This window comes from Ammodytes marinus, assembly GCF_949987685.1.
Source record: "Ammodytes marinus genome assembly, chromosome: 12".
Classification (NCBI taxonomy): domain Eukaryota; kingdom Metazoa; phylum Chordata; class Actinopteri; order Uranoscopiformes; family Ammodytidae; genus Ammodytes; species Ammodytes marinus.
This window is the reverse complement of record NC_137216.1, coordinates 24,279,070-24,306,848: the sequence shown is the minus strand read 5'-3', so window position 1 is coordinate 24,306,848 and position 27,779 is coordinate 24,279,070. Positions and strand designations below refer to the sequence as shown.

The following is a 27,779-nucleotide window of genomic DNA, read 5'->3' as shown; positions in this document are numbered from 1 at the left end:
TGGCGCTACACCGTTTCCAGCTCTACTCCGGTAAGCGAATTTCACACATGTTTTTTTTTTATATTCCAGTTTTGCGCCTAATGAGTCAAAGTTTGGGGAACTTGTTTGGGCCGCCGGCCGGACGTCCAGGGGCTCTGTGAGGGGGCACCCTAGGGAGAGGAGACACGTTGAGGGAACAATAAACAGTTCATTTGAACAGATTTTTCTCTCTTTGCTGTGTGCGTGCATGGACTGCTGCTGCCTCTAGTCTACAGTATTGTTCACTTGGCTCCCTAATGGCGGACGGCAGGCAGTGCTGTTTTCCGCTGGGGGAGGAGTGTGGGGGTAAGGGGGGTAATTCTATCTGACTAAGGACATAAAGGGTTAACACCTGGGTTTGGGTCACAACAACTCAGGAGATACTCCCGCAAACGCTATGCAGGGTTTCTCTATTCTGTGTGCGGCTTGTTGTTTACCACCGCATGACACAAATGAAGGCAGTTCATGTGATAGGCTACGTAACGCGAGGGCGCCCCTAGCGGTGGTCGGGGATATTTGCCACTGATTGCGCCAGTAGGGTGGACTCCGTGCAAGGGTAACTTTCCAATTAAACCCCCCCAGCGACACAGGTATCATACAAATCGGTTTTTTAATCGGGATTCTGGCTCTGTTCTGGTGACACTGGCATGTGTGTGAGCTGAAAAAAAACTGCACGGTAGAAAATGTGAGTAAAAAGCACACGTTAAAGACCATTAGGGGTTGTGTTTGTGTGTGAGTGCAACACTGTGCATCGCTTTCTTCTATGATCAATGATTTAATGAGAATAGAAGTTGATTTCTAGTTGTGTTTCAACAATGGCGCAGTCTGTGTCTACTCTCCTCCCCTCGATCCGCCGCTAATCCAATGGCTGTTTGCGCCAGGAAGAGCCGGGGTGGGAGCGGAACACACACACACACACACACACCGAACTGAACCACGTTTTTTCCTCCTGGATCCCAACTTGGAAACCAACCTCCCCCCTCATTTACCTGGGCTATTTATGGAAGAGTTGCGCAGCTCAGGTAGTACCGGTTCTTTTTTGCTTTTTTTCATTGCTCTTGATTAAAGTTTTGGACCTGCCTGCTTTCCGTTGCCAAGTTAGTTGGAAATATTATGGAAGCTTGGATCATGTCGAGTGGCTAGTAACCGCGGTAACCGGCTGCACGCGCCTGACTTGGTGCTATGGTTGTTCTCGTCATTAAGCTGAGTTTGTAGCCGATGTTGTTTAATCAAGGGCACGGCCAGGGGGACTTCAGCGACCCCTGGAAGCTTGGTACAGGCCGTCCTCCTGTGCTGGTTTCCTAACATTTCAGAGGAGAGTGTCTGTGTTGTGTGGAGGAGCTCAGAATAGTCAGGGGGGGGGGGGGGGGGGGTTGGTTATATTGCATTCAGTTGCCAGGTAAGCGCAATGGACTGCATTTTAGCCTCATCAGTTGGCTTGCTTTGGGGGGGATGTTGTGTAGTGGTGGCTGGCTACGCATTACGCATCACTTCCCAGTGACATAAGCCTTATATAATAATCTCAAGCGTTTCATTTGAATATGTTATTAGTCTGTTTGTTAGGCTATCTGCAGCTGCACGTGTCCACCTTGTGTTCTGCAGAAAAATATGATTCCAACTTGGCATCATGCGCAAACTGATTGGTTGTTGGAAAGGTAGAGGAGCACCTATATATTAGGTGGTGATGTGGCTGGGGCTGGCCTAGCGCATACGCTGATTTTAACTGCTTGTCTGCTGAGGGGTTTATTGCATAGGGTCCAGCTGTGTGTGTGTGTGTGTGTGTGTGTGTCCACCTGGTGTTGACGTTAGGAGCATGGTTGCGTGTCAAAGCTCATTTACTCAGGATCCTCGTTTCCATCTCGTGCACGTGAATGCAGGCTCTGCATTGCAGTCTGAACTGGGCATAGACAAGGCTAGCACTACTGAGTTGCTTTGTACATAGAGTCTCTCTGTTGGGGTAATAGGCTATCAGACCAAAAAGCTGTGGTGTATTATTTTGTATTTTTGCTGCTAAGCTTGGCTTTGGACAAACATAGAGATGGTTGCTTGCCATTGGCTTCTGTCTTTAATATTTTGACACTAGTTCACCCCACGGTCACAGACAGATGTGTTGTAACAGACACACACACACACACACACACACACTTGGTCTGTAGACATCACTTCTAACATACAAGCTTGATTTAGAATATGAAGCACAGTGACCAGCTTTGTGAACAGTGAAGAACATCTTATTGATCTTGAATGTCATGATGTTTAGGCTAGCACTTCCTGTCACATGGTCACCGTGAGAAACCCTTCCTCTTCCAGCTTCAGCTTCAGTTTTTTTTTTTTTTTTTTTCACCATCCAGTAGATTCTTTTTCAACATTCCCTAAACATAGGTTACTGTATGCAGTTTTACACAATTTACATCTTACTTTAATCAAGTTAACTCTTCTACATTTTTGGAATGATGTGCATTTACTTTAAAGGTGGAGTCAGCTATTCTGGGGAATGCTTGTTGTCAAATACCCTTTGGTCAAAATCAGTGAATATCTCCTCACACAGTACAGGCAGGTAGCAGATTTTGACAAAGTGATTTTGACAACAAATGTTCTCCAGCATCACTGACCCCACCTTTTTAATCGAAAAAAGAGGCAATTTTGCTAATCACATAAGCATGTTTTTAAATATACTTTATCCGCTTTTGGTTTTTAGTTGCATCTAAACTAAACATCAAATAATGAAGATCTGAAACAAAATGACTGCCTCTTTCAGTTGTAAGTGACAGTAGGATCAAATTGACTATACGCAAGGAGCTTGAGTATCATATAATCAATCAATACAGCATGATATCATATATGTTTCAAGTATTTTTCAAAGATCCTGAATTGCACTTTTCCATGGATTTTGAACTCTCCTGGTCCAAACTGTAAGTGAAACATCTGATAATGCAACACAATGGCCCTGCTGTGAATAATATTCCATTGTTGAAGAAGGATTAATGTTTGATTTCTGGTGAGTCATTTAGAGGTGCTGATTTCACTTGATATTTCTATTTGAAGGTGTAGTGTGTAGCATTATGGATATAATATTATAATAAATGTTTAACATCATTGAATTTAATATATTTTTTCTCACTGTTTTGCACATGGGCTCGCCGGGATCATTTCAGTGGAGCTTCACATTGACCATAAATTTTTTTTTGGCACAGGCCGATAGGAAACTGTCAAGAACAGAAAGCTGGCATTGAGTTTATGATCATATTTATAATGTGCTTTATGATTTGAATTAAACTCATGCCATTTAAAAAAAATATATAAACATCTCTGTTAATAAGTCTGGATGTGGGTTTTAGTACAGTTACCAATATGAACGATTAAAAGTTGTCTAATTATACACAGCCCTAATGCATGAGTAATTTTGCATTGGATTTGAGGTATTTGTAGTTACCCATTTGTAATGAACATTTGAAACTCAACAAAATGTATAAGCCATGCAGCTTGGGACATGGGGAAAGTGAAAGTTGTAAAACATGAAGGAAACCTCAATGCTGCTCCTCGCAAAGACCTGTCAGCTGAGCTCCATGGTGCTGTAGCTGTAGCAGTGTGTTGTTAATTGGATGCACTCACACAGTGCTGGAGCCAAAATGGCCGCCGCAGCGATGTCAAGGCAGTGACCTGGCTTCTTCCTGTTGCGTAGACACACTGCTCTGTTATATCTCTAAGGGCTGTAACCAGGTGTTTTCAGGCTCCTACTGATGTGGTGAAGTACATAGAGCAGCACAGATCATCGTCTGCACGTGTGTGTGTGTGTGTGTGTGTGTGTGTGTGTGTGTGTGTGTGTGTGTGTGTGTGTGTGTGTGTGTGTGTGTGTGTGTGTGTGTGTGTGTGTGTGTGTGTGTGTGTGTGTGTGTGTGTGTGTGTGTGTGTGTGTGTGTGTGTGTGTGTGCGCTACAGCTGTCAGCAGTGATGTGTGGCTTGCCTTACGCAGGAGATGAGGAGACTTTGACAGAAACAGATCAACACTACAGAATTTTGTTGCCAATGACTGCTGCTGTAATTGTTGTGCATATGACGAATAAACATCTTGAAACATACATCCCCCAAAAACGATATTTGATCCACATTGTGGCACCAAATCAGCATTCAACATATTTTTTTATTGTATTTCTTCTCTTTTGAAATGATAGGCATGCGTTATGAGGCCCAATTTAGCATACTTTACTGTTAGACAGACATGTATTAATTCAGCATCATAATGCCATGATTTTGGCCAACTCAACAGCTCCCATATGTAGAGCAAAGTCCCTGTGGATGTGGTGGTGGGCCTTACCGTCTCCATGGCAACCAAGGTGTAGCTTGACGAGTTGCCTGGGGCAACAAGAGCAAAGCTTTGCAGGGTGACACACGGAGGTAGAGAGGGAGGGATGTGACACACGGAGGTAGAGAGGGAGGGATGTGAGAGTCGGCAGGTGAGAGGAGGAGCAGAAAGCGCTCGCTGGTGGAGGTAACAGGAGGTAGGACAAGAGGAGGAAGGTTATAGGCTCTGTAAACGGGTATGTAAAGTAAACCAAGGGAACCCACAATAGCTAGCAACATGCCCATTTACATAGCTTAGGCTGTGTATTTACACTAGTTTTTTTTGGCGCACCCACTACGGACAAGTACCAGATGGTGAGGTGATATTCACTGATTTTGACAAAGGGATTTCAACAACAAGCTTTCTCAAGAATCTTTGACTCCACCTTTAAGGTCTTGCAACATAGTACACTGCTACAGTTATTTGTTCTTAGTGAGTTTATAAAAGACAAAGTTTTGACCTTCATTATTAAGCACTGATGAAACGAAAAGGCCTGATTATGTACAACTGGTCCTGATTTTTCTTGACTGAAATTTAGGGGTCATGTGTTCATTCTTGTTGCACAGTCTTTTTTTCTCTTTGTAGCATCATTGTAAGTCACCTTTAAAAACGAACCATTGGAATTGACCTCAATAAACTAATGGAAGTGACGTAGCAGATGTCGGTTTAGCATCACCCCAGCATCCATTTTGGCTCCAAACATAAGCAGGGCAATCTGTTAAATCAGGATTTTAGCTTCTTGGAGGATAAGAGGTGGTATCTGTGGCAAGGTTGGTTGGAAATTAGGTGGACTGTTATTTTTTGGCATTTTCCATGCTTTATTTGACAGTGTGGAGAGAAAGAGAAGAAATGGGGTGGATAGGGGAATGAATGACATGCATTAGTTTTTAATGTTTTTAAAGGGTCATTTCATCCAAATTGCAAAAATAAATTTCCTTTTCCTCCGTTTGCACTCATGTGGCATTCAGAGACAAATATCTGAAACCAAATTAAAAACCCAAATTTGGTTCATTTGAGGCTAGAGGTAAGAATTTAGATTTCAATACCAGACGATAATGTCAAAGAGACGGAACAGGTGGTTTGCTAACAATGGGGAATGAGTCACTGGGCATGTACCTGTCTCTGGGGACACCTGCGCTACCTGAACATCTGTCACACACGTCATAAAAACCAATCGGTTCACCTAATTGTCTCTCATCTGTTTTCTGTTGCCAGGTGGTTGCCTTAGCGATGGACGGGGAGTCGGAACCAAACCCTGTCGTCGTGGCAGAAGAGGCAGCAGGGGAGTGGGTGGAGCCCATGGATACCACTCCCTCCCCCCGGCAACAGACCACACCCCCAGAAGAGGAGGCCGATTCCATGGTAACGGAAGGCACGGTAACAGCGGAGGACAATGATGATGATGATGATGTGGTACTCGTTGGGGAAGAGGAGGCCCCCCAACCTTCTGCTGCCACCACAGACAGTGACACACCCAGCACAGACTGCATAGAGACGGCTGCTGCTGCTGATGCCGCGGCAACTGTAGACATGTCGACCCCGGCAACGATGCCTTCAAACACGCCCAGTTCTCCCGAGTCTTCCAGTGTGTCTACGGCGGTGGCAGAAACTCCTAAAACTACAACAACATCAACAACAGCAGAAACAGAGCCCATTGTCATTGACGATGAGGAGGATTCTGAACTGAAAGACACTTTCATCTCGTCACCAGCAGGGCCCCCCGAAGGCTCACCCTCACCCCACACACCTGGTGGTGTACTCAGCAGCACAGAGCCCGACTCAGAGATCAGGATCGCCAGTGTCACCACTCTGGGCTCCTCTAGCCAGAAGGGAAAAACCTCCGACACCACCACAGCTGTTTCAGAAGGAAACAGTCCTCAACATCCGGGGGACGACCGGGAGGACATGAACCTCATGATAACCTCCGTGACATCACTGCAGGGCGGGGCAGCAGCTGTCACAGTGGTGAGAAGGAAAACTGATTTTATAGAGAGATTTTTTTTTCCTTCCAGTTCCAATCCGATTCCAATACTTGAATTTGGATATCAATCGATATCGATACTGATTTTAACACCAGGGCTCTTTTTTTCTTGATAATTATTATCATTATTTACTTAAATGAATTCCTAATCCATTTATTTGAACTGTTTTGATACATGTGTTCAAAAGCACAATAACAGAATTACAGAGGGCACAGCGGCAAATCAACTCCTTTATAAAGTGTCCAAGGTAAATATTTGAATTAAAAGTACGAGAACTGTGTAGAGAAATAAATACCTAACACTATCAAATAACCCAAATATGTTAAAAACAACAATGGCTACTTTTTAAATGTGAACAGGACAAATAAAGTCGGGCTGTATCTTAATGCAGTAGACACATCTGTACATGAGCAACACAATCATTGATTCAAGAGAATGTAATGAAAAGATTTACCTGGATTAACCTGATCAGACAATGGAATATGGATAAGTAAGTCTGTCCTATATCCTAGAGTGTTTTACAACTATCGGCACGTGCAACCAATATTGAATCAGGTCGGTCCCATCTCTCATCTATACTCAGCTTTTGTTGATTTAGTCTTGTTTCGTTCATCTCTACTCTCTGTTAAAGGCGGAGTCAGCAATTCTGGAGAATTCTTGTTGTCAAAAACCCTTTTTGTCAAAATCAGTGAATATCTCAGCCTAGGGCTAGGCTATGTGAAGGGGCATGTTGCTAGATATCATGGGGCCCCTTTGTTTACATACCCTTTTTTTACATACCAGTTTACAGAGCATAGGCAGTGTATAAACACCAGCTTTATTTTTAAGCGCACACAGTGTACGGACAGGTAGTGGATCGTAAGGAGATATTCACTGATTTTGAACAACAAGCGTCCTCCTGATTAACTGACTCGAAGGATGAATATTGATCAAATATTTAGTTGCTTTTTAGTTGGTTTCAGGTGATGTTGGTGAAAGTAGGTGTTCTCTTTGGCAAAGTGGATAATAATATCTTTCTAATGAAACTGCTGGGAGCTGATATTTTAAGCCAATATCTTTTCATTCAAACTGTACTGGCTCTCGAGTTAGACGAGTTTGGATTCATTGCCTTTTCTACAACACCTCTGTTTTAAATTCCTTATCTTTTTTTCGTAATATTGTCACAAAGGAAAAGCTAACCTAAGCCACTTGTCTGTGTGTAGGATGGTGAGGGCCAGGCAGAGGAGAATGGTCTTCAGATCAGCACTGCGTTTAGCCTGAATCCTGACACCCCGCCTGGTCGACCGACGGCCTCCTTCAACCCCGGGCGGGGCTCGGGCCCCGTGGGCCAGCTGGTACAGAACGGAGACACGGGGACGCACAACAGAGCAGGTAATGCATTCATTATGCAGCAACAATACCTTTAACTTGGCATGTTCTCACAGGTTGAAACGTCTGGTTCGCTTTAAGCCCCATTACACTGTCACCTGTAAGTAATCAACAACACGTCTCTGTTTACTTTAATATATTTGTATTTTAGTTTTTTCTTTCATTACCTCATCTTTGGCGTTTAAATTCAGAGAGAAAAAAACGATATGCTTGTGGCAAACAGACTTCAAGAGTGTTTCCCTTCACAGTGTCACTGAATCTGTCTGTGTGTTTACATCCACAAACATTAAGTAAAGAAGAATCCAGCCCCTTGTTCATTCAGAAGCAGGTTTATCCTGAAAAAAAGTTAAACTCGGCTCCACTTTTGCATCAAAAAACTGTCACACGCCAAAGTATAATTTACTGATCAAATTCCTGGTGAATTAGTTTGTACAGTGAACAACTGTTTTGGAGTCTGATATGTTTTGAATCTCTTTATATATTGCTCCTATATACGGTAGCTGAAGTTTAGCGCCCCAGCCAAAGGTGTCACACTATGAAATCCACAGGTGGCGCTAATGTGCCAAGATATATTGACACGTGCCAGCAAATGCAGAAAAAAATGGGAAGATTGCAGGCTAGTAAAAAACAGATGTAAAAAAATGCATTTTTGGAACCTCTGGCAAAAATCCACCTTGCCAACGGTTTATGAGGAAGGTAATGCTTTTGTTAGACCTCAAGGACACACACAATGTGTTTTGCTGAGTAACCGTGAATGTAAACAAAACTCTTGTTTATTTACAAGAAAACACCGGGAAAAAACTCCACAGGACGGACAGCTTTTTTATATAGGAAAAACAAGTGTTCTCTCTGTGTAATTTAACTTTACAGAGTGTGAACCAACCTAGCAGAGCTGATTCACATCCACAGAAACACAAGATGCAGAATATAGGAAAAGCCAGCATGTATAATAGAATGTTGACAAAGTTGTTGCAAAAAATGCTATGAATTGTAGGTTATTCCCTCAAGCAAAAGCTGCAGTATGCAGAGTAGACCTATGGAGAGTGTGCATACAGAGCTATCATGCACTTTCTTATTTATCAGTGCAACGGTTCTGAGCACTGACAGAAGATGATGGGGTGAGATGTTTTGACTGGCTGAGTTCTTGTTCCTGTCTGGCTCCACACAGACTCCAGGTGGTGCTGTTGACTGCAGTAGAGAGAGCTAGAGCTTCTGGATGATTATTATTATTTTTGGATCCATCACAGTTTTTTGTTTGCAGTTTGAGCCAACGCATACGAATCACAGTTTTAGCCACCAGTTTTTGCTGCACCCACAACCATCTTGATTTGGCTACAGATGCAACAAGTGTGACGCTGTGCTTGTTTAGGAATGATGGCTAGCTAGAGATCCTGTATAGATACTGTCTGACCAGTAGGCTGTGTAGGGACTGTGTATTGTTCTTCATTATCTTCAGCAGCTTGTTCAACAATCCTTCCCTCCACAACCAGCACAGAGCCAATCTGCCAGTGTTAACAGCAAGTGTGATATTATTCCATTGTTGTAAGTTTTACCAGGATTGTGAATCGGCTTGAAACTGAATCTGAAAAAAAAGCCTTGTTATGGAGCACCCTATGGTTCAGTTGACTACACACATACAACATGTCCTGTTTGATTCCTGCCAGTGACTTTTGATGCATGAAATCCCCCTGTCAATCTCTCTGTGTTTCCGACTTTTTTCATGAAAAGAACGCAAGTACAGTAGAATGGGTACCATGTAAACCTCAATATTTGACCAAAAGTATGTGAACCTCATATTTTGTTATAGCTCATTCGTGTTCATCTGATCATTTTCAGAAGCTATTTGAACCTGGCTGCATGGATTTGCTCCATTTCAGCTACAATGGCCACTAATGTTTGGCATTAAGGCCTGGCTCACAGTGTTGGGATGAAATTCCCCTTAACTGATCAGCCTGAACCTTTTTAAGTACACAAGGATATGTGCTCAGGGAGATAACTTAGCTCTGTTTCTTTTGTTTCTCTGGCTCCAGACTCGTGGATCTCCCAGTCGGCTTCAGTCCCTCGCAACCAGAAACAGACGGGCGTGGACTCTCCGTCACCGGCCACCTCACTACCCAAACCTCCAGGCCAGTCTTCCTCATCTACGTCCTCCTCAGGGACACAGCCTCGCACCGTCAAGGTGACACACTCTGTTCACTAACCGTGTGTGTGTGTGTGTGTGTGTGTGTGTGTGTGTGTGTGTGTGTGTGTGTGTGTGTGTGTGTGTGTGTGTGTGTGTGTGTGTTTGGTTTGAAAACTTTTGATTTGGAGTTAGAGGTTCAGTTGCCCATGTAATACTCTGTTTAGTATTTTCATGTAAAGCATATTGTTGCCAGCCTGTTTGTTTAAAAGTATGCTCAACTTGCAAGCATAAGGGCATTCAAATATTCCCCCAAACACACCGCTAAACTTAACACCACTGGAGCTGATTCAAAAGTAATATTGTTAAACAGCTGTGAGAATTTAATTAAATGCTGTTGATTTAATTGCAACTACTCTATATGTAAATTTAATGTAAATGGAAATAAATGTGAAATGCTCTTGTATAGAGAACAACAACAGTTTGTACCTTTTGGAAAATGTAAGATTTGTGATTTTCTCAGGTGGAGGAACTTCTGCAAAATGTACAGTATGCTAAAGTGTCTCTCTGGATCCAAGTTTCAAAAGACCGATCACACAAGTTTTACAGGAGGATACTAGTTTTACTTGCAGAGTAAGGTCATAGATTCCTTATTGCTGTTGTAAAACTGCCCTGCTGTCACATCATGCTTGTGTTTGTTCATCCCAGGTGACTTGTGCAAACTGTAAAAAGCCTCTGAAGAAAGGTCAAACGGCCTACCAGCGAAAAGGCTCCACACACCTGTTCTGCTCCACCACCTGTCTCTCTGCCTTCTCACACAAACCCGCCCCCAAGAAGAGCTGCACCATGTGCAAAAAGTGAGTCTGCTACCAGAGGTGCTGAAACGGGAGACTTGTACAGTGGAGGAAATAAGTATTTGATCCCTCACTGATTTTGTAAGTTTGCCCACTTACAATGAAATGAGCGGTCTATAATTTTAATGCTAGGTTTATTTTAACAGTGATAGACAGAATATCAAAAAGAAAATCCAGAAAATCACATAAAAGAAAATAGAAATTATTTTGCATTTCATTGAGTGAAATAAGTATTTGATCCCCTATCAAAACATTGCTTAGTACTTGGTGGAGAAACCCTTGTTGGCAAGTACAGAGGTCAGACGAGTCTTGTAGTTGATGACCAGGTTTGCACACAGCTCAGGAGGATATTTGGACCACTCCTCTTTGCAGATCCTCTCCTAATCTTTAAGGTTTTGAGGCTGTCGCTTGAGCTTCAGTTCCCTCCACAGATCTATTGGATTAAGGTCCGGAGACTGGCTAGGCCACTCCATGACCTTAATGTGCTTCTTCTTGAGCCACTCCCTTGTTGCCTTTGCTGTATTTTTAGGGTCATTGGTGTGCTGGAACATCCATCCACAACCCATTTTTACAGACCTGGCTGAGAGAAAGAGGTTGTCACCCAGTATTTCATGGTACATGGCCCCATCCATAGTTCCCTCGATGCAGTGAAGTCCACCTGTCCCCTTAGAAAAGAAACACCCCCAAAGCATAATGCTTCAACCTCCATGCTTGACTTTGAGGATGGTGTTCTTGGGGTCATAGTCAGAATTCCTCTTCCTCCAAGCATGGCAAGTGACTATGATACCAAAGAACTTGATTTTTTTCTAATCTGACCACATCACCTTCTCCCAAGCATTCTCTGAGTCGTTTAGGTGTTCATTGGCAAAGTTCAGACGGTTCTGTACATGTCCCTTCTTGAGCAGGGGGACCTTACGGGCACTACAGGATTTCAATCCATTACGGCATAGTGTGTTACCAATGGTTTTCTTGGTGACTGTGGTCCCAGCTGCCTTGTGATCATAAACAAGCTCCTCCTGAGTAGATCTGGGCTGATCCCTCACCTTTCTCATGATCATTGATACCCCACAAGGTGAGATCTTGCGTGGAGCCCCAGACCGAGGGAGATTGATGGTAATTTTGTGTTTCTTTCATTTTCGAATAATCAGTTGTCTCCTTCACACCCAGCTTCTCGCCAATGGTCTTGTAGTCTATTCCGGCCTTGTGCAGGTCTACAATCTTGTCCCTGATGTCCTTAGACAGCTCTTTGGTCCTGCCCATGATGGAGATGTTGGAGTTTGATTTATTGACTCTGTGGACAGGTGTATTTTATACAGGTAACAAGTTGAGACAGGTGTGTTTTATACAGGAAACTAGTTGAGATTAGGAATACTTTTTTAAAGCACGAGGACTAATCTGTGGGAGCCAGAATTCTTTATGGTTGGTAGGGGATCAAATACTTATTTCACTCAATGAAATGCAAAATAATTTATATCTTTTTTTTAATGTGATTTTACGGATTTTCTTTTTGATATTCTGTCTATCACTGTTAAAATAAACATAGCTTTAAAATGATAGACCGCTCATTTCTTTGTAAGTGGGCAAACTTACAAAATCGGTGAGGGATCAAATACTTATTTCCTCCACTGTACATGTAGTATGTGAGCCAGATTCAAAAACAGTGAAGATGTAACAATAAACCAAATCAATGGTTCAGTTTTGAGCAATTTTGAGTTAGTTGTCTGTCTTTTAACTCGTATCATTGCATAAACTAAACACAATATTTAAAGGTGGAGTCAGTGATTCTGGAGAATGCTTGTTGTCATTATGAATGCAATGCTGACTCCACCTTCTAATACCAGTAAGGCTATCATTTTAACTGACTGATGTACTTTTTCTTCTTGTGGTTCTCAGGGACATCACAAACATGAAGGGTACCATTGTGGCGCAGGTGGACTCCAGTGAGTCTTTCCAGGAGTTCTGCAGCACGGGCTGCTTAGGCGCCTACGAGAACAAGCAGAACCCGCCAAAATCAGGCATCAAAACCAAATGTACTGTCTGCGGCAAGCTCACAGAGGTCAGTCTGTCTGACACTTGTACACTTACCTTTCATTCTCAACCACAGGGGTGCACGAGGAATTATATTCCTGACAATGGTATCAACAACTCCTTTTGAATGAAGTTAAAACCTCAGGGCCCCTCAGGCATCCCCATCTCTTCATTATTTAAATCCACAACCTCTATGTTTGTGTGCGTGTGTATTTTATTAATCTAACATGCTCGAGCATTAGTGCATATTAAATGCAACAATCTCATCTCAGTGTTTTTGTCTTTGTTTCTTATCCCTTAAAGAATATTCTCTTCCCACCATGTTAATAATAATAATGATAATAATAATAATAATGATATATTGTATTCATATCGCACTTTTTGTGAAACTCAGTCTCCATAATGTGTCTTTGTTTCAATATTTATGTCTGTATGGTTCGGTGATAGCCTCCACTCTCCTCTGGTTCACTCCCCATCACTTCTTTTCAGTTTAGTTCAGGGCCCATTTTTCCAGCCCATTCCCCATGGCCACCACATGCAGAAACAGTTGTCTATACATTTGAGAATGGCTCCACTTCACAATAATACATTAGTTAGTAAGTTGGTTATATCTAGTTAATTGGTATGTAATACAAAACTATTGGTCTATCATAGTATCTATACCATCCATAACAAATTAACTAATTATTCATTTCCTTGTGAACTTGACAGGAGTTTCTTCCCTGTGCTTGTAGCTCAGTGAATGGCCATGGGAACTATCTGTTACCTGCAGCTCTGCCTGCCACAGCTAACCAGTAGTACTGTCACCTAGCAACCGAAACCATCTGCATTTGTGACATCTTATCACTTGCATTATTTATGTATCCATCTTGATTTCATTTCCTTATAAAAGAACCGTGAGTACACTAAATGGACAAGACGCCGATGTAAGAATATTAACAAAAAACTATATTTTCCTACTCTGGGGTGTCTGATGAATTTAAATAGTCGAAAGAAAAGTTCCTGTATTTTGAGTATTCGTGGTCAAATTATATCTGTGTTGACTGATTTTGCACACCTATAGTAATTGAAGGACAATTTTTTTTTAGCACAGCAAAAAAATATATGTTTATCAAGTGTTCAACTAGAAGCCTCCATTTTTGTTTGTATTTCCCCTGAAAAGTTAGATTCCGCTAAGCTATAACGTTCCACTGAAGTAAACTGAAAGAAAGTGTGATGCGTAGCTAGGTTGCTCTCAGATTGAGGAAAAGGTTAAATACATTTCGACTGATCAGGCTCCATTCTGCCACTTTTTTTTTTGTCTGCCTACAGATCCGGCACGAGGTCAGCTTTAAGACTGTGACCCACAAGATCTGCAGCGACACTTGTTTCAACGTTTACCGCCGGGCCAACGGGTTGATCATGAACTGTTGCGAGCAATGTGGCGAATACCTTCCCAGCCGAGCCACGGCAAACCACTTCCTGTTGGTGGATGGCCAACAGAAACGCTTCTGCTGCCAGAACTGCATCAGGGACTACAAGCAGGTACTGTAGGCTCAGCTGAGCCACACAGGTGTGCAAAATATGCCTGAATGCAACCTGACTACACTGATTTATTTCATTCATATCCTGAAATGTATAAAGTTACTGTCAGAACTTTATGACAAAGTTTCTGTTGTAATAATGTAGCTGTGTAGACCCCTCATCCCCCTCAAAGCAACGAAATGTAAAAGTGAAATTGTTCCTTGATCCCCACCCTTCTTAAAAATACTGTAGGATGTAAATAATCAAGTGGCTCACTGAGTACAGCGCGTATCTAAGGCCAAGTCCTTGTCGCGCTGATGTAGAGTGTGCAGAACAGCTCGGTGCTTAACACATCTCTGAATCTATTTAGAACCTCTACTAATTCTGTTATTCAGTTTTTACTGAACTGAATTGTGTTTCCACGCAATATTGGCCAGAAATTAGCCAAATGAATTGTATGTGTTGCTTGGCAACAGCAACTTTATTGGATATTTGAATGATAAGTGGAAGGAAGCACAAGGTCTGTCACATTTCGCTGTACACAATTCAAAGTGCAGGCATGTTTCTCAGACATCCATAGTGTCCAGTCATGACCCAGCCTGTAAAACCTGCCTAGTTTGTTAAATCATGTTTGGGTGACTGGTGGCAAATAATGAAACGTTTCCTGCCTCCACTAGGCATTATGTATTATCTCTTCTACATCTGACCAGCCCTGTTTTCTGCATTTCTATATCAAATAAAAAAAATCCTGACTGGAAATCTATCAATTGCACTAATTTGAAAAGCATACGTATAAGCAGCAGGAGAGACAAAGTCAATGATGTTATGCTTCTGAAGTTTAAATGCATTTTAGAAATAATTACAGTTTTGCACACTTAGGAAACTCATCTTATTCTACACTTGGGGATTGTTGCATCCTCTGCCAAACTCTTCATCAAATATTGAAGATATATTTAACCAATTATTGCAATTATATATCTCCTGGGTGATCCATTATCTTTATTAATGACTCCATACAAACTCTTTGTGGTTGTTGTTTTAATGTGATGTGTTCCCTCTCTGTCCCAGGCTAACAGTAAACTAGCGAGCTGCCTGACTTGCAAAACGCTGATCAAGACGGGCGAGGTTCTCCACAGCCTGGGAGCGGGCGGCACCATGGGCTCCTACTGCTCCGTCAACTGCATGAACAAGGGCAAGCTGGCAACCACTTCCTTCATCAGTAAGAACAAATACTACACAATTTAAATGGGCTCAACAAACTTTCCACAGTCAGGGATAAATCTTTTTAGCACATTTCATCCAAAATGTACAAAAAAAAATCTATTTTATTTTACCAAAATATTAAAAGCAAAATATGAACTTCAGATAGACTCCTGCAAATTTCCTCAGGTCTCATAAAATGTCTATTCAAGCTGAGCAATACAAGGTAACGTTTTCAAGGCTATGGGTGGACAGAAACATAATGTGCATTTATATTGTTGAGGGCTGGGAAGTCTGCTGTTCGTACTCAGAATTCAATTACTTTTCTGCCTGTGTGTATTGAGGTTTGTTTGTGTGTTGTGATGATTGACATCTGACTTGCAGCAGAGAAAAGCTCCTGTTCACCCATTTGTCATTGATATTCACTCTTCACACTGAGAGGCTTTAGTAATAATGTCATGCATACGTAGGAGAAAGCATTCATTGAATGAAAGGCCTTTGAAAATGTGTACTAACTTTAGTGTTTTGTGTGTGTGTGTGTGTGTGTGTGTGTGTGTGTGTGTGTGTGTGTGTGTGTGTGTGTGTGTGTGTGTGTGTGTGTGTGTGTGTGTGTGTGTGTGTGTGTGTGTGTGTGTGTGTGTGTGTGTGTGTGTGTGTGTGTGTGTGTGTGTGTGTGTGTGTGTGTGTGTGTGTGCGCAGCCACAGAGCCCACATGTCATTTCTGTAAGAGGAACTCTTTACCGCAGTACCAGGCCACGCTGCCAGAGGGAAACATCCTCAACTTCTGCAGCTCACCGTGTGTTACCAAGTTCCAGGTCGGCACTCAAAATACCACCATTAAACTGTTTTGAGCGCCATGTTGCTGTTAATTAACATATAAACTAGAAAGCTGTTACACTGACCAACATGACTATATCATGGTTGATGATTCATCATTTGCTAAAAAAAAGTGTGTGGGTATAGAGATAGTTTCAAAGCAGTGTATTGATTAGCTTCTTTGATCATCTTAAGGGGCGTGTTTTGATTAGGATACTAATTGTAGGGGCATAAGACACGTTGGATGTTGTCTGATATCAAAAGTTTTTTAATTGGCTCTATAATGTCTTGTCGTTTATTTAAAGAATGCCACACTTCAAACGGCCACCAACGGACAGACGGCCCTCTCCCCTCCACACACCAACGTCCAGCTGAAATGTAACTACTGTCGAGGAGCTTTCAGCTTGAAGCCAGAAACTCTGGACTGGGAGGTGAGACCAGTGGGAGCAGTTTCCCTCATTTTATACATATATCACAAGTTTAATGTGTTCTCCATAGATAATTGTGATGGGCAATATTTACTATTCTCTGAAGTTTGATAATCAGTTATTAGAAATATGGAAGTTTGAGCTCTTGTGTGTAGAGTTTTTTTTATGTCAAACTATATGTGTAAGCCAACCGGTTTCAGCATGAATGTATGGTAAAGTCAGAATAGTTCCAACACATTGATCTCAATGTGTCATCTCTTCCAATCCCTTCAGGATAAGGTCTACCAGTTCTGTAGTAAAGCGTGCTGCGAGGATTACAAGAAGCTTCACTGCATCGTGACGTTCTGTGAGAACTGCCAAGAGGAGAAGACGCTTTATGAGACGGTCAAGTTCTCCGGGGTCAAGAAACCCTTCTGCAGCGAAGGTACTAATCTAACATCCCCTTCTCTCTATGACACTTGATCTGAGCCATTTGTCTGGACAGTTTCAAAGTAGAGGCTGATTATGTCCAATGCTGCCTGACTGTCTTTCAATAATAATTCTTTGCACTATTCTTAAGGTTATTACAAAATAGGTTGTTAATTGTCTGATTTATGATCCATTTTGTTCTTAAATACGTTTTTTAAGACGTGTACATACCTAGGAAAGGTACTGTATGTACGAATCTTCGATTGTTTAGCTGTTGTTATTTTAGTTTGTTTATCTGACGTCTTTTATCCAACCATTTTGAAACTGCTTTGCATTTCATCCATCTACCTATCTTCTTTGTATTTTTCCCCCCAGGCTGTAAGCTGTTATTCAAGCAGGATTTTATCAAGCGTTTGGGTCTGAAGTGTGTCAGCTGTAACCACTGCAACCAGCTCTGTAAAAGAACCGTGACCAAACAGCTCGGAGGCCTGACCCGTGACTTCTGCGGCGAGACCTGCGCTAAGAATTTCAACGACTGGTACTACAAGGTCTGCTCATACTCCATATGATAATATAATACAAAATACATATTAATACATCAAAACAAATGTATATCTAAGTAGGGCTGTGTACTAATTTAATTTTAATCAAAATTGCCATTAAAATCTTAATTTGCCATAATCGAGCAGCCTTATATCCATGCATAATGTACTAAACCTATTGTCTCTGTGGCCTCCAGGCGGCGAGGTGTGACTGCTGTAAGGTGCAGGGGAACCTGACGGAGTCTGTGATGTGGAGAACGGAGATGAAGCATTTCTGTGACCAGGACTGTCTGTTGAAGTTCTACAGTCAGCAGAACGATCCCATCATGGTCACACAGAAAGGCCCAGAGAACAGCAGCATGGGTAGGAACTGTGTGCGTGCGTGCGTGTGTGTGTGTGTGTGTGTGTGTGTGTGTGTGTGTGTGTGTGTGTGTGTGTGTGTGTGTGTGTGTGTGTGTGTGTGTGTGTGTGTGTGTGTGTGTGTGTGTGTGTGTGTGTGTGTGTGTGTGTGTAATCCTACAAATTACTCTCATGTTCATGCTTACTGCTCTATATAACTGAACAGTTTTGTTAAGTTATCTGAAGCTTAATGATTACAAACAAAACAAATGTTTACGTTGCTTTGTGTGTCACTCAAGAGTTCTTCTTGATGAAAATATGTGTTGTATTTCATTTTCCCTTTTTACAGGGCATGATATACACGGGGCCAAACTTGGGGTAAGTAAGAGTTTGGTTGTTGCTTGAAAAAATTAAATACTAATTTACTGCAAAGATTTAATTGAACGCACCACTTGGAAACAAATAACCGTTTTGTGAACCAAATATTTTCTTATTCTTGTTTGTCTTGACCTGCCATCATTTTCCGTATAATAGTTCTTTGTTTTTCTATTTTTTTCTCCTTTTCTTGTTGCAGATGGTGAACCAGGGTTCTATGGCATACGCTGGTGGAGGTTTGATGAGAGACGTCAAGAACAAGGCCGTGCTCTGCAAGCCGCTCACCCTGACCAAGGCCACCTACTGCAAACCACACATGCAGAGCAAACTCTTACAGACGGGTAAACACAACATCTTACTAAGAAACAATGCTACAAACTGAAATATGGTGCTGTATTCTTTTAAAGCTATAGTGCGTAACTTCATTTGCCCCCCACGAGTAATTCTGAGCAATTACGCCGTTGGCGCGTCTACATGAGTTAAGCCTTCCTAGATCGCGCATTGGATTTTCAATTTTGACACCACTTTGTATATGCTGTCATACTGAGAAATACATAGAGAATATGGCGCAGATAGGCTTAATGAATTTGTGGGCGGCAGTGGCGAAGTGGGTAGGGAGATTGCCTCTGGAGTGCAGGGTCGGAGGTTCGATTCCCCGCCTACCCGCCACATGTCGAAGTGTTGTCGAAGTGGATCAGAAATCGCCTTGCATGGCAGCTACTGCCATTGGTGTTTGAGTGTGTGTATAAAATGTGTTAAGATATGTAAAGCGCTTTGTGATCCTGGTCTGTGAAGGGCGCTCTATAAATAAAGCTTACTTACTAATCAACTTTGTGTCAATTAGATAGTTCACATATTGATTTGTATATATCATGTTGAGATTATGCTTATCTGTGTCCACAGATGTTGACGATGGTGTGAAGAGGGAATATATTCCGATACCCATACCTGTGCCCGTCTACATTCCCGTGCCCATGAATCTGTATTCCCAGTTCACTCCCACTCCACTCTCTCTGCCTGTACCGGTAAGAAAACATATTTAGCTCATTGCTAAAAAAAATCTAATGCACAAACACATCAATAACATTAATGTCTAGAAAGATTGTCATTTTGAAACTGTGTGTTCTGTCCAGGTCCCTGTGCCTATGTTCCTGCCCACCACCTTGCAGGGGGCAGAGCAGATCGTCCAGACCATCAACCAACTGAAAAACAAGATGATGTCCTCCCAACCTCCCGTGGTTGAGACCATCTCAGAGGACCAGAAGCCAGGTACGCTCATGTGACGGGATTTCCTTTATGGTCGGTCCATATTGAGGGTATATTGGTATTTGGGATAATAGGCCTATAAGAAAATATTCTTGGCTTGACTTATATACTCTAAAATATCAAAACTAAAGATTTGAAGAAATTAGAGGAGAGCTCCAGTAAATTATGACAATAGGGACCGACCTGGTTGTGTTTTTTTTTGTGCGTGTTCTAGATGTGAAGATGGTGAAGGTGAAGAGTGAGCGTGTTGGGGAGGTGGTCTCCAGCAGCAGCTCAGAGGAAGAGGGGGAGGAGGACAACAACAAGCTGGAAAAGGAGGAGGACAAGATGGAGAAAGAGGAAAAGAAAGAAAAGCAGGAAGAGATTCAGGAGGAAAAGGAAACGGAGAAGAAAGAGGAGATGAAGGAGGAAGAGGACGAAGACAAATACGAGCCCGACCTGGACCTTGAGGCAGACTTCCCTCAAGGTAAACACCAAGGCGTTGGTGGTTCGAGCAGATTCTGTGTAACCGCCCAAACCCCAATATAAATGATAAATAGGGGGACTTGGTGTAACATCATTTAACAGATGTTGTGTCCTGTGCCAGCCTCAGAGCCTGTCCCGGTCTTGGAGGGGATGGACGAGGACATGGGCTTCTCTCTGCCTCCGGTCCTGACAGAGGAGAAGGAGGAAGTGGAGGAGTCTGCACCTCGACCACAGCCCAGGAGACAAGTATGCGCACACACACGCACACACACACACGCACACATACAAGCTACATTTCCAACGCAGGAATCTTTGGGAAAAACCCTGCATTTCGACTGCAGGAACCAGGGTCTACATTTAGTTCCTGTCTCGTTGATTTACCCCGATTGTACCCTAGGAAAAGTCCCTGTTCGAGGGGAAGTACTATTTGTTTATGACCTACGTTTGCTTCTTAATGCCCCCTAGTGGATTGGGCCTGTAGTACAGTTACTTTTCCTGCTTTTCCATACATCATCGGCCTGGATTGCATAAATTTCCTGGGATTTCAGGCCATGGTGAAAACGCAGAGAAAAAGTGCCACGGGAACTTTTTAGTTCCTTGATTAGAAGAGAAGAAGGTACTTTTGGTGGAAATGCGGCTCTGAATATAAAAATGGCAAACTTTTCACTGGTTAAGGTCAGCTTAAGTTTCAGGTAGAGTAACTGTTGCATTGTTGTTGCAGGGTAACAAGAGGCAAGCGTTGGAGGAGAGCTCAGATGCTGTTGCTTCCTCCTCTCCGACAGGCCGACACTCGCTGCCTCTCAAAGCTCGCTACGGAATCCACGCCTGGAAACGCTGGGCTCTGTCTCCCTCTGACCAATCAGATGATGCCAAAGTAAAGGACGGCTCCAAAACAGGTAAAATAAACCAGATTCATTCACTTCCTACCCTGTCTCAGTACTTAAGTCGCTGGGTAGCTGTGAATTCTGTTTTAATGTCTTGTTAATTCTCTGTTATGTGTTCCAATTGTATTGGGCCCCCTCTTAAAAGCTTTTAGTAGCTTATTTGGGGTTCCCCATTTCACATGTCCTGTATCATGAAATGATATCTTAATGATATGAGGATGACGACTTGTGAATAAACTGAACTAAAAATAATACTACTAAATAAATCCATGTGCGTTGCTTGGCTGAACAATGAAAGGTTGCTAGTCATATTTGAGAAAAAAAAATTCTGTCCCTGTGTCCTGCAGCACGGTCTAATAGTAACCTGTTGTCGCTGAGTTCTGAGGAGCTGAACACGTCTCTGTCTCGGTTTGTGAGGGAGGTCTGCCGGCCGGGTGGGCAGCGCTACTCTCCAGACAGCATCCTCTACCTCTGTCTGGGGATACAGCAGGTTGGTACAGTCAAACCACTCAAACAACCAGACACTGCAGCAGGCCACAAGACATTTTATATAAAAATATAATATCAAAAAAGAATCACATTGAAGACAGGATCTGGTCGAGATTACACCATATCCGCTACCTTTCAACTACTAAAGAATACCAACTTTATAGGAATAAATGAATATATACTTTAAAAACAAGAGAATGGCCAAGTGGTCAAAGCTGACAATGTGATTGCAATTCTACAAGCGGAGTTGCATGCCCCTCCCCCCCACTTCCTGTCAGTTTCAAACAAAGGAAAATAAGTACTTTATAACTAAATAAGTATTTTAGTTTCACTTAAAAGTAAGTGAAACTAAAATTAGAAGAGAAGAAGGTACTTTTGGTACTTTTTTATCTTGCTAACTTCGCTTTTTGTTTTATTAAAATTCCATCAGTGGTCATTTAGGAGGTAGGAACTAAAAATCTTGAGTTAGTGTTTCCAGTAGGACACATAAGAGTAGCACACGGTCTTTCCCTCCTTCTCTCACATGTGAGCGGCAACAGCCAAAGCATGGTTGCAGAGATGAGCTCAGGATCGACCAAAATCCCCTGGAGGGTGATTTTTCTAATAGGAAAATGTAAGATTTATTTCAACTGTTTGTAATATCCAACACAGCTTTTCATATTGCATTGATTTTTGTAAAGTTTGATTGAGAACTATCATTTAAAACACTTTGAAAATGTCTTTTAGTTTTTCTGGGCCTGCTGTGATTTGCTGCTGTACTATCCTCATTTTAAAAAGAAGAAAAAAATTATAATTTAATGTTTTAGGTTTTAGGTTTTAGGTTTTGGATTTGTGGCATTCACATATTTAACAAGAAACTATGTTTTGTGTTTTAGCTTCATGCAGATTCCCTTTGTCCGGTGATTATAATCTTTGCTGTTCACATCCTGAAAAACAGTGATGATCATTTTAAATATGAGGACACTTAGCCCTTACGTCTTATCTACAGATTGCATTTTTGTACTTGTTTAAATTTTTTTAATGTGATGTGATTTTGTTTTTTTTCTTTCTTGGGTTCTGTAGCACCTCCATGCCAAAGGCCGGAAGGATGACCTATTCAGTGACTCGTGCTATCAGCAGTTTGGAGAGGAGCTGAACAAAGTCCTGAAGGACTGGCAGCCCACTGTGCTTCCTGATGGTGAGTGATTGGACCATGTGCCTAAACACTCCAAATAACTGTTAGGTTGAATTTACCTACTTTCCCAAACTCTCCATTTAACGTGTCCCGATAGATGCACAAAAACGTATGAAGAGAACTTTTCAAAAAATCAGTTTGTTAGAACCCTAAAACTGTTTGGATGAGAATGTCTTGTGTTGCTCTCTATTATACAAGGTGTCCAATGATTATAACTCTTAATGCTGTTCACATTCTGATTCTTTGTGATTGCACTATAATATTTATATGAGGACACGGTGTCAAAAACACAACAAATATTAACTAGGTAGAACATTTAAATGTTTTATGTTTTATATGGTACGTTTTAATAATTAATTTCTCAATAGTGGGAATTTTGTTACTTGAATCCCTAAAGGATGTTGATCCCTAAATGTGTGTGGGGAAAAATGTGGATAAAAATGTCCACAGACTCCAAAGATCTTAAATCCACAAAGGTACGAGCTACCGCCTCCAAAAAGCACTGTCTCCTTGTAATCGGTCTTGGGATACTGAAAGATGAACTGTTCTAACCTATACACTTTTTAAAATGTCTGCTTCTCTTTCTCTCCAGGCTCGTTGTGGGGTCGTGTGGAGGAGCAGAGCCTGTGGAGCAGTAGACAGCTAGGTGAACACAGCCCCGCTGCTCTGCTGCGCTCTCTGGTTTACCTCAACACCAAATACTTTGGTCTGCGCACCGTGGAGCAGCACCTCCGCCTCTCATTCGCCAACGTCTACGGCCCTGACACCGTCCATCCTGTCACCAAGGAGACCAACGTCTGCATCCGCGTGCCTTCCATCTCTCAAGATCAACATGGTGAGAGGCCAGGGCAATATTTACCGTAACATAACGGGAGACATTTTCTTTTATCATTTCACCGAATTCATTGCGAGATCAGATAATCAGCCGGTGTCATCCAGTTCTTTAATTTGAAGGCAAGGCAAGTTTATTTATATAGCACAATTCAGACACAAGGCCATTCGAAGTGCTTTACAGTGGCATAAAATACAGGATAAGATAAGACATTAGAAATTGCATTACAGACATTTAAAACTGAAAAAAAAGGCAGAAATGTATTTTTAATTAAAATAGTTGCATTTAAATGACAATAAAAGGAGACCCAAATATTAACAAATTCCAGGTTAAATGGGAAATAGAAAAGGCCGTTAAAATGGAAACAATATAATTTGTAGAAATCTGAATCTTTTTTTATTAAATACAGAACCACTAAAGCAAATCTCAGTTTTAGTTGAACCCTAAAACTCTATCTGGAATAGAGAATCTGTTGTGTTGCTCTCTATTAAGAGAAGTGTCCAATGATTATAACTCTTAATGCTGTTCACATTCTGATCCTTTGTGATTGCACTATAATATGTATATGAGGACACTGTCAACACTGAAAAACAAGTATTTGAGCATTTTTCTGTTGACACAACAAATATTGAACACAGGTACCGTAGAAAATTAAATATTGTTATGAACATGCATTTTTAAGCAATACAAATTGGTTCACATTGATACATTATTGTTAATAATTTAGTTTTTTTAAATATTGAGAACAAGTGACGCTCAAAGGGCTGTTTCATACACTGTTTGCCTTATAACATAGAAGACAAACATTGTCAAACCTCAAAGACAGCACTTTAACCTAATGCATATTGTTCATATTTTGCCTTCCTGTTTCTGCAGGCTTTCATATAATAATGTTGTGTGCTTGTTAAGTTTAGAGGTTAAAAATCTTACCTCCGTTTTTTTTTTCTGGTCCTTCAGTGCAAACAGAGTCTAGGAAGAGGAAGCGTGAGTTGGAGGACGGAGATCAGGACTATGAGCCAGACGAGGACTCGGGAGGCTCCACTGTCTGCTGCCCCGTCAAGAAGAACGAGTGTCGCCTGTACGAACTCTACAGATCTAAGTGGTGGGTTCAACATCCCCATTCTAGCACCATACACCTTTTGTAATTAAATCATTTAACTGTTGTTTGGTAAAGCCGAGACAACTTATACATGCTTCAAAGCCGCCATCTAATGCTTAAGTCATTTCCAGGAGATATTCAAAGAGTTATTTACTCTTGAGAGATGCCCCCAGCTCCTTAATTCACTGATTCAATGAGCCAGTTGAATTTCTATATTCCTGAGTCCTGTGATTATAATTCATTGCTGTTCACATCCTGAACCACAGTGTTGATTTTATTTAAATATGAGGACTTGTAAAACAATCTATTGCCAGAAGTTATTATTCAAGGAACAATTCAGACACAAGGCCATTCAAAGTGCTTTACAGGGGCATAAAATACATCAAAATTAGAAATTGCATTTAAGAGATGGTAAAAAAGAAAATACATCAAGATATATTAACAGTTTTCTTCTCCATCGCCTCCCCTTTGTCTCCCTGTTCCTTTTTTCTTTATCATTCTATCAAAAATTTTATTTTCTGAATCCTAATTGTTTTCTTCTCTCTCCCTACCTCCATCTATCCTCTCTACCCTGCCTACAGCCCGGCGTTGCTACGGGAGCGTCTGGATTTCTTCTACGTTCAGCCGGACCCAGCCTGCGGTCCAGATGACCCTCAGTGGTTCAGCTCCACACCTCTGGAGAGACGGACCCTAGAGAGCCTCCTCACCAGAGTGCTGCTGGTCCGGGACCTTTACACAGACAGACAACACACAGAGGCGGATGGGGAGGAGGGAGAGGGAGTGCTACAGACAGATGGGCCCGTGTAGCAGCAGGCACTTGGGGACTTCTGTTAGTACAGGAGGAGGATAGCTAGTTGTGTGTGTGGGGGGGGTTCCTATTTTGTTATTGTCCGCTACTCCTTCCTGGTGAGGAGTGTCCACAATAGGGAACTGATGAAAGTGGAGATGAAGAGCAGCCCAAACTTGTACTTAAAGGTCCACTATAAAGTTTGAGGGGAGGGTGATTTGTTTACATGTGCAGAGCCGGCAGTAAGTCTACAAAAAAATTATATTTACTCAACATGTAAATCTTGGTATTGAATCATTCATCATAAATAAGTTATTTTTCAGGCACCTGGAGCCCTAAGTGTTACATTTTGTAAACAAAACTGGGCCCTGCTGCGATAAACAGCAAAAAAAAAGTAACTTTTCATGAAGCTTTTTAACTCCCGTGTTCCAGGGATCCAGTTTGGAGTGAGTCAAGTTTGTTTGTTCAGTTATTAGAATATAATACAAATTTTAACTTCTGACTTACCCAAAGTTACATAGTGCACCTTTTTTAAGCTGATAGTCATAAACCAGAAGAGGATGGGCATGTGGTGTCTCATATGTGAACTAGTTTGGGTTAATGGGAGGATAGGTTTAAGAGGTTGAGTTGCTGAACTGTTATTTGTTCTTACAAAGTTAAATCAGGTAAAAGACATTGAAAGTTATCATCTTGCTGTCGTGCATCGCCAACGATTCTGACCTGGCCTAGCTTGTTTTATAGTGGTCAGACAAGCAGCTTAAAAACAAATAAACTTAAACAGAATCATGCTTTAACAAAGCAGGGGGGAGGCTACAAGGTAGAAGCTAGCTAGGACACAATATCTGAGTTAGGGCGTCCTTCCGTATCGCACATCTCCATTACTATACTGGGCTGCTTTCATTTTCCCACATCATCCCACCACTCACTCACTGTGCTTCCTTTGTCAGTGCTGCTCTCAGGCAAAAAACCTTTGCACCACACAGGACTTCAGCTCAGAAGGGAACGAGTCGGGACTGATCCCAGGACAGTTTGCTCGTCTGGGTTTGACTGGTTGTGGTGCAGACATGCTGCGTTTCTTTATAGGACTCTAGGGGGCAGACCTTCATTAACGCAATGTAGCATTCTGCGCGTACCAAGCCCAGGTTGGGTTGCTTTGAAGTGTAAATATCTGAAAGAATTTTTTTTTTTTTTTTTTTTTTTTTTTTTTTCTAAGATGGAGTCAACACGGACTGTATTTGTTTTGATGAAATGACAAATGAACACCCAGTGACACCTTCAGCTTGAAAGAACCCGCCTCCCGTTAAGCCTTTTTAAAAAGACTGATTATTTATTTCTCTGTTCATTAGTTTGACTGTATCTTACGTTGGGATGGGATTTATTTTCATGGGTACCGTTTCCTTTTCATTGAAAAAGTGCTGCAGTCCCACTCCTCTATCCTGTCCATTTGAAGGGTTTCGTACAGGAACCTACTAAACATGAAGGACATTGCTCATAACTCAAAGACTTTTCTTTCTTTTTTTACGATTTTCTTTCCGCTTTTGTCCCATCGTTCTGGCATTTCAGTTATTTAAACGACTTTCATGTGGATTTTTCTTTTTAAAATGAGCACTTTTTAGTACTGTGCCCAGTTCTTCTTCCAAGCCGTGTTTAAAATGCTAGCCCTACAACATAAATGCTGGTATTGTTCTAAAAAATTTGTGAGCCTTTTCTTTTTTCTTTAACATATTTTTTATATAAATGTGGTTAAAGTCCCCCCTTTTTTTTACTTATGAATTTAATTTGCTTTCTTATTGTTTTCCATAAATTGGACAAAAGTGTCATCTAGTTAAAATCAAAGATGATTTGAATATATTTTGCCTCCTTTTTTCTACTTGATCATGGAATTACATTCAGAAAAATAGGACGAATACTGTAAAGTTAGATATATTCTAAACCAAACAAATGTGTTCTCACAACCAATGCTCAAAATATAAGGAACAGATGTTTGACCGATTCTGTCCACGATCAATGTTTAATATCTCAAATTGAAAACCCCCTCCTCTGTAACATCCACACTGACTTTATTTTAACTAAAGAGTGTTCCTGTTATATTTTTACGCTCACCTTTTGCATTTATTGGTCTAGGAGTCTGCAGTGTTTAACATTTCAGGAACTGAGGGAAAAGCCGGATCAATGTCACCATCCCAAAATCCAAACCTTAAAAAGCTTGTCAGTGGACATTAACAAAACTGACCCTGGATCATTGGACCTTTGGTTAACTCGGCTGATTTTTTTCCTGGAGGCAGTGACCAAACCTGCCACGGGTTTGGACCTACAATAGACGGCGCTGTGGCTGGCCTAATGTGAATGTGCCTATCTGTATATACTGAAAGTGAGTGATTGTGACTTGAGTCTGATGCTATGTGTGTGGGCTGATCTGCTGATACGGTCATGTTAAATAAATGGTTTCATTTTCTAACCA

At 41.6% G+C, this 27,779-nt stretch overlaps 1 protein-coding gene across 2 annotated transcripts; it reads left to right on the top strand.

Annotated features, from left to right (window-relative positions):
- On the top strand, positions 1–27,779 carry zmym2 (zinc finger, MYM-type 2). Of its 2 annotated transcripts, none has more exons than XM_080038639.1 (25): positions 1–30; positions 5,576–6,325; positions 7,545–7,713; positions 9,741–9,889; positions 10,538–10,686; positions 12,577–12,739; positions 14,023–14,235; positions 15,283–15,433; positions 16,114–16,229; positions 16,536–16,661; positions 16,932–17,082; positions 17,442–17,614; positions 17,806–17,971; positions 18,297–18,325; positions 18,522–18,663; positions 19,226–19,347; positions 19,456–19,591; positions 19,803–20,054; positions 20,175–20,299; positions 20,775–20,949; positions 21,285–21,427; positions 22,489–22,603; positions 23,193–23,435; positions 24,390–24,534; positions 25,113–27,779. In XM_080038639.1, exons 2-25 carry the CDS (start codon positions 5,591–5,593, stop codon positions 25,336–25,338), a joined length of 4,314 nt encoding a protein of 1,437 aa, XP_079894765.1. In that variant the 5' UTR covers positions 1–30; positions 5,576–5,590; the 3' UTR covers positions 25,339–27,779. The 2 variants fall into 2 exon arrangements, with proteins under 2 accessions (XP_079894765.1, XP_079894764.1); XM_080038638.1 differs by lacking the exon at positions 1–30 and adding an exon at positions 586–703.